Genomic DNA, 11,088 nt, shown 5'->3' on the forward strand with positions numbered 1-11,088 from the left:
CCGCTCGTCCCGCTTGGCAGCCGGCCCGCTAGTCCCGGTTGCAGCTCCCAGCCGGCCTGCCCGCTCGTCCTGCTTGCAGCTCCCAGCCAGCCGGCCTGATCTCCTGCTCCCGCCGGCCCTGGTCCCTGCGTTTCTTCAGCCGTCGACTGCCAGCTGCCCCTTGATCAAAAAAATGTCTGCTGCATCGGGCTATGTTGCTGTCCCTCGCTGGCCGGTGATCTTTGATGGTACTAACTACACCGAGTTTACTGGCTTCATGCGCATTCACATGCGTGGCATCCGTCTCTGGGGTGTTCTTTCTGGCGAGGTCTGCTGTCCGCCACGTCCGGTTCCTCCGGTTGCCCCTACTCCGTCGACTCCATTGGTTCTTCCTATGGATGCTAATCAGGCCGCCAAGGATGCGGCTAAGCTTGCTGATGAGGCTACTGATTGTGCTTATGATGAGAGGGTTTTGGCTTATGAGGAGGCTCTTCAGACGTATCATGGTGCTCTATCTGTTTACACCCAGTGGCTTGATGATGATGCTCGTGCTGCAGCTGTTCTCACTGCTAGTGTTCTGCCTCAGTTTGCTTCTGAGTTTCTGGGTCTTCCTACTGTCTTTGAGATGTGGACCATTCTTCATCATCGCTATGAGCCCTCTGGTGATGCCTTATACCTTTCTGTGGTCCGTCAGGAGCATGCTCTTCAGCAGGGTGACTCTACTGTTGATGACTTCTATGCACAGAGTTCTGCTATCTGGCGCTAGCTTGATTCTCTCCGCAGTGCTGGTTGTCGTACTGGCCCTTGTTGCCAGGCTGTCCAGGCCAATTTGGAGTTTCATCGCGTCTACGAGTTCCTGTCTCGGCTCCGTAAGGAGTTTGAGCCCCGGCGTGCTCAGTTGTTTGCTCGTGGCCGTATTTCTCTCATGGAGGCGCTTTCTGAGATTCGTGCGGAGGAGACTCGCTTACGTGGTGCTGGTTTGCTGGAGGTTCCCTTTGTGCTCGCTACTCGGTCTTCTTCCACGCCACTTGCTGCACCGACCCCTTCTCGCTCTAGTGCTCCGTCGCTCTTGCCCACTCCTTCTGGAGGCTCAGGTCTCCCCCGTCCACATTGCGACTACTGCAAGAATGATGGTCATATTGAGTCCCAGTGCTACACGAAGAGGAAACACCTGCGCAAGGCGCGATCATCATCTTCAGGGACTTCGTCATCTACCTCGACAGCTTCAGCCATTGCTTTGACTGAGCAGGATATTCTGAGACTTAAGCGTCTGCTCGCGGCTTCAGGTTCTTCCTCGACAGATACTGCTGGTTCTGTGACTGATGCTTCTCGCACTGAGCAACCGCCCTCTACACAGTCAGGTACATCCCCATGGGTTCTGGACTCTGGAGCTTCTTTTCATATGTCTTCTCATTCTTCCACTTTGTCCTCTCTTCGATCACTGGATTCTCATGTTCATGTCTTCACTGCTGATGGTACTCCACTTTCTGTTGCTAGTAGAGGCAATCTTACCACTCCTTATTCTGTTCCTGATGCTGCTCATGTTCGTCGACTTACCATGAATCTGTTTTCTGCTGGTCAACTTACTGATTCTAGTTGTCGCGTCATCCTTGACGTTGACTCTTGTTCTGTCCAGGACCGTCGCACGCACACTCTGGTTGGGGCTGGCCCTCGCCGCCGTGATTCTCAGGGTCTTTGGAAGTTGGACTGGCTTCATGTTCCTTCCGCTGCCACCACCATTGCCAGTTCCTCCGCTTCAGTCGCCTTCTTTACTGGTTCCTTCAAGCAGTGGCATCATCGACTTGGTCATCTGTGTGGTTCTCGGTTGTCGTCTTTAGTTCGTCGAGGTCTTCTGGGGTCTGTCTCAGGAAATGTCTCTTTAGAGTGTCAGGGTTGTCGTCTTGGCAAGCAGATTCAGTTACCATATTCACATAGTGAGTCAGTGTCTAAGCGTCCTTTCGATTTAGTCCATTCTGATGTATGGGGTCCGGCTCCTTTCGCTTCGAAAGGTGGTCATAAATACTATATTATTTTCATAGATGATTTCTCTCGTTACACATGGCTTTATTTCATGACTTCTCATAGTGAGGTGTTGTCTATTTATAAGCGTTTTGCTGCCATGGTTCATACTCAGTTCTCTTCACCCATTCGTGTTTTTCGTGCTGACTCCGCTGGCGAGTATATCTCTAAGATGTTGCGTGGTGTTCTTGCTGAGCAAGGAACTCTCTCTCAATTCTCTTGTCCCGGTGCTCATGCTCAGAATGGTGTGACTGAGCGAAAGTATCGACATCTTCTTGAGACGGCTCGTGCATTGATGATTGCTGCCTCTCTCCCGCCTCATTTTTGGGCTGAGGCCGTCTTCACCTCCACCTATCTTATCAATATACAGCCTTCCGCCGCTCTACAGGGTGGTGTTCCTTTCGAGCATCTTTTTGATCGTTCTCCTGATTATTTGATGCTTCGCTTGTTTGGTTGTGTTTGCTATGTTCTTCTCGCTCCTTGCGAACGCACCAAACTGACCGCTCAGTCTGTTGAGTGTGTCTTCTTAGGCTACAGTGATGAGCATAAGGGCTATCGTTGTTGGGATCCTATCGGTCTTTGGATGCGTATCTCTCGAGACGTGACTTTTGATGAGTCTCGTCCCTTCTACCCACGCCCATCTTCCTCGACTTTTTCAGTGGAGGATATCTCTTTCCTCACTTTTCCTGACTCACCTATCACCCCCGTCGAGCATGTACCTCTTCGTTCCACTCCCTCTGCTTCTCCACCTCCAGTCGATTTGCAGCCACCATCTTCCTCGGTCTCCTCGCCTAGCATGTCACCGGATTCTACACCTTCATCTCCGGTGACTTCTTCGTCGCCACCCCCCGATTCTACCTTGGCGATTCCTCCTTATATTGTTCCATCTTTTCCTCAGCATTACATTCGTCGTTCACGACCTGTGGATGCCTCTGTGGATGAGTCGTCATCTTCCTCTCAGCCTACTTATGGCTTGCATTCTCGTCCTCGTCCGCCTATTGATCGCTTTGGATTTCCCACCGCTGGTGCTGCTGTTCTTGAGCTGACTTCTTATCGTCAGGCTGTTATTCATCCTGAATGGCAGTTTGCGATGGTAGAGGAGATTGCTGCTCTTGAACGCACTGGTACCTGGGATCTTGTTTCTCTTCCTCCCGGAGTCCGTCCCATCACTTGTAAGTGGGTCTACAAGGTTAAGACTCGCTCCGATGGTTCTCTTGAGCGTCACAAAGCTCGTCTTGTGGCTCGTGGTTTTCAGCAGGAGCATAGTCGTGATTATGATGAGACTTTTGCTCCTATGGCCCATATGACCATTGTTCGTACACTTCATGCCGTTGCCTCTGCATGCCACTGGTCTATCTCTCAGCTTGATGTTAAGAATGCCTTTCTTAATAGTGAGCTGCGTGAGGAGGTGTACATGCAGCCACCACCTGGGTATTCTATTCCTGATGGGATGGTATGTCGTCTTCGTCGCTCTCTCTATGGCCTTAAGCAAGCCCTCCATGCCTGGTTTGAGCGTTTTGCCTCTGTGGTCACTGCCGCTGGTTTTTCAGCAAGTGCTCATGATCCAACATTGTTTATTCACCTTTCTCCTTGTGGTCGGACTCTTCTTCTTCTCTATGTTGATGACATGATCATCACTGGAGATGACCCCGAGTATAGTGCCTTTGTAAAGGCTCGTCTTAGTGAGCAGTTTCTTATGTCTGATCTTGGACCTCTTCGCTACTTTCTTGGGATTGAAGTCTCTTATACCTCTGATGCCTTTTTTATATCCCAGGAAAAGTATATCCAGGATCTTCTTGCTCGTGCTGCTCTTACTGACGAGCGCATTGTTGAGACTCCTATGGAGCTCAATCTTCACCTCCATGCTACTAATGGTGATCCTCTCCCTGACCCGACGCGTTATCGTCATCTTGTTGGCAGTCTTATCTATCTAGCTGTCACTCGTCCGGACATCTCTTATCCTCATATTCTGAGTCAGTTCGTCTCTGCTCCCACATCGGTTCACTATAGTCATCTCCTTCGTATTCTTTGATATCTCCGGGGCATGATCTCTCACCGTCTATTCTTTCCTCGCTCCAGTTCTTTACAGCTTCAGGCCTATTCGGATGCTACGTGGGCTAGTGATCCTTCAGATCGCCATTCATTTTCTGCTTACTGTGTTTTTCTTGGTGGTTCTCTCATTACCTGGAAGACAAAGAAACAGATTGCAGCTTCCCGTTCGAGTGCCGAGGCTGAGTTGCGAGCAATGGCTCTTTTGACGGCAGAGGTGACTTGGTTACGGTGATTACTTCAGGATTTTGGTGTTGCTGTCACTACATTGACTCAGCTCTTATCTGACAGTACATGTGCTATTAGCATTGCGCGCGATCCTGTGAAGCATGAGTTCACCAAGCATATTGGTGTTGATGCTTTCTATGTGCGCGCTGGTGTGTAGGATCAGGTTATTGCTCTTTAGTATGTGCCTTCTGAGTTACAGTTGACGGATTTTCTGACGAAGGCCCAGACTAGAGCACAACATGGCTTTTATCTCTCCAAACTCAGTGTTGTTCATCCACCATGAGTTGAGTTTGAGGGGGGTGTTAGAGTTATAATATAAGTCATGTACCCCTTTGTATTTATCCCGTTGTATAAAGAGTTTCCTGCATATGTTCCACACCTGTACATGTATATATATCAGCCTATGGCCTCATGAGAATACAAGTTGCATATTCCTAATAAGATTTACACTATAAATACTGCTATAAATCCACTAAGAAAAACACTGTAAATCCAGTATGAATCCACCGTAAAACATTGTAAAATTCACTAAATATTACACCAAGCATTTCAGTTCAAATCCACTAAGACACTACAAATCCAGTAGGAATTACAGTGTAAATCCAGTAAGAATTACACTGTAAATTCACATAGAATTACAGTGTAAATCCAGTAGGAATTACAGTGTAAATCCACCTAGAATTACAGTGTAAATCCAGTAGGAATTACAGTGTAAATCCACTTAGAATTACACTGGACACTGTAAATCCAGTATAAATCTTGAAACAAGGGACTCCGACCAATCTTGAAAAGTCTGAGGCTTAGAGGCATTTGAAGACTGAACAAGTCCAACTATTTGTTGCACAACCTACAAAAAGAAAACAAATGACATGCATAAGTGAAAAAATGATATACAAAAAAGGAGGAGAAAACAGCAAAAAAGGCATGAAAAAAGCTTACATCATTTCCAAACCGTGAAGCATAAGCCGTTTCAACTTTACAGGCAAAAGAGACATTATCAACAGCTGGAGCATGAACTTCTGATGTTGAAATCTTATTGGCAAAGGGGATACTATAGGTAGCTGCACCACTTGTTACTGAACATGAAAACTTTTCACAAGACTTCTGAACACAAAAAAAGGTAGAATATTCGGTGAGAGCTAACTATGAAAAAAAGTTGACAAAGAAAGTTAAGAAAAAGACAAACAAGGACTAACCTGTGCGTAAACTGATGGTGATAAACGCTTCAACGGCCTCTTGCCATACGAACGACTGTTGCTCTTATGTAATTCCGAGAAATCCTTAACTTTGTTACCTCTCCATACCAGAATTCTAGGCTTGCTGTCAGGAAGAGAATTCAACCCAGAGTGCACACGGTCAAGGTAAGAAACCTAGCAGAAAAATAAAGAAAAGATAATTAAATAACAATAAACAAAGGAAGCAGCATAAAAAGGGAATAAAAGAAAAGAAATAAGTCACAGCTCAAGCGTAGTGACAGCCGCCATCTGTGATTGATCTCTTGGAAGCAACCTTTGTAGAATCCTTAAACTTTTTAATACTGCTAAGGAGTCACTCATAGACAAGCCTAGATAAATCGAAATTCATCGCGGAGCTACAATCTCTGAAGATATGGAGATATTTGGGGCTGGGCGAAAGGCTAGAATTTGGACACAAGAATGTGGAGAAAGCAACACACATGAAGCAGATGAAAATATCTTCATCAGGCAGTTCTTCAGAGATAGAATTGAGTTTATTTGTGAAGAATGAGGCCGGTGGGATGCTAGTGACATTGAAATGGGGCAAAATAAATCCACGGCCAGCATTAGCATCCGAAAAATGGGTAAAGCCAACATCACAAAAAATGAAAATCATAGAAAATTAACCTAAAAAAGACCTACTAAACAAAGAAAAAAGGGGACCTAGCTCTAGAAACACATTCTGCCTGACATAAATGGACTGCTATTGAGCTCAAGAAAAAAATAACAAGAGATAGGAACATCGACCTAGGCTAACAAGCTCTAGGGCATATACCTAACTAACACAAATTGCTCTGGATGGCCAAACCAGCTGCCTCAAGCAAAAGATACCACATAGGTGCAACACTGAAGAACTAAAAACCCATGCTCTTGCAATCGTCTCCAGCAACCGACAAAAGCTCCAAAACTGACACTACAATATCAGCACTAAATGCACTAAAAACCCACTACAAAGTACATAATCACTGACAAAAGATAGGATATTAAACTCTACCCAATATGCTCCAATTAACAGTGCGATTACTCTCTAATTATAGTGAGATTACTCTGTAACTACAACAAAAAGACTATAGCTAAAGAAAGTAATTACAGCAAGATTACTGTAGCAATTACAAATGAGAATGCATTGAAAAGTACACTGGAACAATTTGCAACACCTAAACCACTAAAAAATTACATTTGATAAAAACACTCAAAATAGCAGTGCAATTACATATAAGATACATACTAAAATATACTGTAAAATAAACAGACAACACACAGTAATTCCACTACCACTAAAGTTACACTGAAAACTACCTACGTACATGATAAAGTGAATAGGTAACTTAAATGGGATTTGGAACCCTAAATGACCCTACAATAACAGAGCAAGAAACAAAGCTGCCTAATCAAACACAGATAACAGGATCATGTAGATTCCGGACATGGCAGATGTTTTGTTTGTTCAGATGTGGGTTCTACTAGGTCTGGTGGTACAGAAGCCAGCGGCGTTGGCGCGCTGCAGCCTGGACTGCAGGTCAAGGTCATACATGTGAAGAAGCAGCAGGACACGGTCCAGCCGATTCAAAACAAACACGCCCTAATCCAAACGACCACACATAGAAGATGAATCCCCTATAGCAGACGAATCTCTCCTGAAGCCTAATCAAAGCGCGCGAACAGGACAACTAGAGGCCGCGGGGGCTATCACATTTAACTACCAAAAACAAACGGGAACGGATCTGAGTGCCCTAACGATGCACACATCACCAGCAGCAACCTACTCAAAATCGATCTGAGGACCCAAAGAACACATCAAAAAACCCGCAAAAAGAAGAAGGGGAGGGAGAGATTTGGAGGGGCGGGGTGGGGTGCAGGGTGAGTGGGAGATACAGCACAGATCAGGCGGCAGACCTCGGCCGGGAGATGCGGCGGCGCAACTGATGGGAGAGCGCTGGACGCCTGACCACCAACCTGCTCAAGCACGCAGCGAGGGGAATAAATTACATTAATAAAATTATGGTGACACCACACTACAATTCCACTAGAATTTACAGTGTAAATCAATGAAACAGAGATTATCACACTCAATTACAGTGTGAATTCCACTACAATTTGCAGTGTGAAAAGAACTGACGAGATAGAGTAATTACACTAAAATTATACAGTAATTACACTACAAATATAAAGTAATTACACTAAGAAATCCACTATAAATTGCTGAGTAAACTCAAAGATTAGGAGTCATTGCACTAAAAGAATCCACTAAGAATTAAAGAGTAAAAACACTGACAAAGATAGAGTAACTAACCTAAAATTACACTACAATTGGCACTGTAATTTCACTTACAACTTATAGTAAAAAGACTAAAATTATACTAACAATAAAACTGTGATCTCACTTACAAATAACAGCAAAAACTAAGATTTACAGAGTAAATAAAGTGATAAGAAAAGGGCAGTCCGGAGCAATCCAGTGATAGGAAAACAACACTCAGGAGCAATCTCACATTTACACACGTTCAAGCTGAAATCACAATAAAATAACTCTGATATTACACTAAAAATACTGATAAAATACAGCTGACTATTTACTATTGGAAACTACACTCTAAAACAATATACTATTGGAAATAAAGAGCTACATCTCTAGAATTACATTGGTATAGAAATAGAACTCACTTACAATAACAGTAGTAACCAGGAATAAAACTACTGGAATTACAATCATCAGCAATACTAAAACTACTGGAATTACAAAGCTACATCTCTGGAATTACAGAGCTAGATCCCTATAACCATTGGAATTACAGTCGTAATCGATAAAAAATACACTAGTAAGCCACTGCAAAATATAGAGATATCACTGCGGAAATAAATCAAAAAATTACAAACGATTTACAATGGAACTCCCCTAAAATTACAGTAGAAACCAAGAAAAAAAAGTGCTAGAACTACACTCATAACACCACTGGAATTACAAAGCTAGATCACTCGAATTACATTCAAAGCAATCAAAATTTACAAAAGTGAACAATTGAAATTACAATGGCAGACAACATAAATTACAGTACATACCAGGAAAAAACCTAGGAAATCAGGACTAAACAGTCATAACCTATGATATATAATTGTGGCATAGCTAGCATCAACACAAACAGACAATGTTATACTGAATCAACATACACATCAACCGATTTAATCACAAATACAAGTACCTAGTACTGTTCCATGTTCTTGTTCTTATTATCCCGTTAATTCCATTTTACAACTTCACACACCACAATTATATGCTTTGCCTACCAAAGGGAGCATGCCATTTTCTTCAGTAGATAAAAAATAGAACTCAGAAGATCAGTCAAGTCCAACAATCTTCATCTTCAGTAATAAACAACAAATTTGAGATGAAACAAGCCAACAGTAACAAACAAATGCACAAGAAATCCAGAGCATAAGATTAACTCTAGTCGCAACTCGCAATGGCCAATTAGTAAACCAAACCTAGCTACTGAACGAACCCGGCCTGAACATTGATGTGGCTTTCTCACATCCAACCTGAATAAAACCACTTAATTTGGACCTAACTAAATCTAGGAGACCACCTGCCGTGTATGTGACATACAAAATAAGAAAGAGGCATTCGGTGCCGGTCTAAAAAAACAAACTACTAGAATTACAGTTCTGATACACTTGAATTAGAATGACTAGCAAGCAAGAATCACAATGCTAGTACGGTTATAAGCATCATATAATACAGTGGCAAACCAACTTAAATTACAGAGGCATAGCTTCAGTAAATACTAAAAGAAATGGCAAGCACCTAAAATTCCCATAGAACTACCACCCCTGCCTACATGGAGTACATTAGAGAACAAATGGCAATCAACTATTACACTGGAGAAACTGAACCCTCTACCATGCCATGACAGAGAAAAATGAGAATTACGACAGCACCACGTACTACTACCCAGCAGCAAAAACTACAGCATGAGCTGGCCAAGTACTATGAGGACCTATAATTCTCCAAGCAATACAACAGCGCAACGTACTATGGGAGACCAACCCCTCACATCAGAGACCAAAATCAAACTCAACTCGTACCAAAGCATGCTAGATCTAAAAATTAACAGCTACTACCGGAGATAACTAAACAAAAATCAGGATACCAACTAACGAAAAATAGCAGCTACAACTAGGATCCAAATGAACTAACTGAAGAATCACTATGACGCAAACAGAATCGATCAGGCAAACACACACGGGCGCCTAACCAAAGGGGAAACATCACAAGAGCCCAACACATCACATCACAGATCACAACACTCGATCCCCAAAGCACAACATCACATAACCCTACAGATCATAACACCCGAGCAACCCACAGATCTGAGCAACAGGGAACCGAAAGGGAAATAGCAACAGAGGAGAGATGCAGCGACGGGGAGAGAAGAACTCCGGCTGCCTGACCACCAAGCCCTCAAGCGAGCATCGAAGGAGAACTCCCAATCAAAATCGCCATGACTCCAGATCTCCAACTCACCGAGGTATCCGCCGCTGGAAAAATAGGAAGGGGAAGAGACGAGGGGGCGAGAAAGCGAAAAGAAAAAATTCGAAATGAAGAAGGCATTCAGCGAGTAGAGGGCGGGCGGGCGCACGCAATTAACGAGTCTCTCCCGACAAATTATGCGGGCCCCGTAGCAACCAAACAGACAGAGATCAGGAAAAAAAGGAATAGCACAAATCTCAACAAAGCGATCGGACGAACAGAAAAACGGATGAACCCCAATTGTTTTCATCCGGCTGAAAAATAGCAAAACCGTAAAAAAATAGCAAAGGATATACACGGCCTGGAATCAGAAACAACCTTAACTACGGAGTCAACGACCCGGAGATTTGGGCGTGGCCTCGCTTCGCTCCGCTTCTGACTCTAAGTGCATCTTCAACCGCGCCTCCAAAAAGGCTCTCTGCGTGTTTTCGTCCGCCGGTGTCAAAAAATCAGCCCAGTCGTATTTTCAAGAGCCCAGTTTTCGTCGGCTCGGGCCAAAATTGGCGCCGGCGGACCCAACCCAAACCCGGCGCGCTGGGTTTCGCTCGGGGGCGCCGGGCGAATCGTTTTTAGCGCGAAGAGCCGTGGGCCTGCCGCGTTAGCGACTCTACTCTCTTCTCGCACCTTCTCGTCCTCATCGTCTCGTTTCCCGCGGCGAATCAATGCCAAAGCTGCCGCGCGCTGCCGCGCCGGTCAGCCTCCATTGATGCCTCACAGGCGGCGCAGTGAAGGCTGGGCGACGCGTCCCTTGGCCGCCACGCAATCACGCCACGCGTAACGCGCCGGCCAAGCCTACCACGCGCGTCTCCGCCTATAAAAGCCGACTGCAAGCGCGCCGGAGAGACTCACCCCGATCATCCACCGACGATGCGCTCATTTCTCCCCCTTTCCTCCTCTCGCCGTCACCAGTTGAGAAAGCATGGCCGAGCGTTTCCCAGGCGAGGGCGCGGCGGCGAACGGATTCGGGCGCCGTCATCTGCATGAGGACGAGGCTCGCCTCCTTTTCGAGGCCGAGTACCCGGTCCCGCCGGACATGCGGGTGCCCGGGGC

The 11,088-nt window shown here is 45.1% G+C and overlaps 1 protein-coding gene across 4 annotated transcripts; it reads right to left on the reverse strand.

The window, feature by feature from the left end:
- Positions 1 to 4,642: 4,642 nt before the first annotated feature.
- Positions 4,643 to 10,407, reverse strand: LOC125514720. 4 transcript variants are annotated; one of them, XR_007286590.1, is made up of 5 exons: positions 10,357 to 10,407; positions 7,407 to 7,466; positions 5,472 to 5,645; positions 5,215 to 5,379; positions 4,643 to 5,122 (listed from the first exon to the last, which is right to left on the reverse strand). XR_007286590.1 is itself a non-coding variant. In XM_048680070.1 (5 exons), exons 1-5 carry the CDS (start codon positions 10,117 to 10,119, stop codon positions 5,003 to 5,005), a joined length of 603 nt encoding a protein of 200 aa, XP_048536027.1. In that variant the 5' UTR covers positions 10,120 to 10,286; the 3' UTR covers positions 4,643 to 5,002. The 4 variants fall into 4 exon arrangements, 2 of the variants coding, with proteins under 2 accessions (XP_048536027.1, XP_048536026.1); XR_007286589.1 differs by lacking the exon at positions 10,357 to 10,407 and adding an exon at positions 9,960 to 10,223; XM_048680070.1 differs by lacking the exon at positions 10,357 to 10,407 and adding an exon at positions 10,033 to 10,286 and having other exon boundaries at positions 5,215 to 5,376.
- Positions 10,408 to 11,088: the final 681 nt, after the last annotated feature.

The sequence above is a fragment of the Triticum urartu genome, chromosome 6 (assembly GCF_003073215.2).
Source record: "Triticum urartu cultivar G1812 chromosome 6, Tu2.1, whole genome shotgun sequence".
Classification (NCBI taxonomy): domain Eukaryota; kingdom Viridiplantae; phylum Streptophyta; class Magnoliopsida; order Poales; family Poaceae; genus Triticum; species Triticum urartu.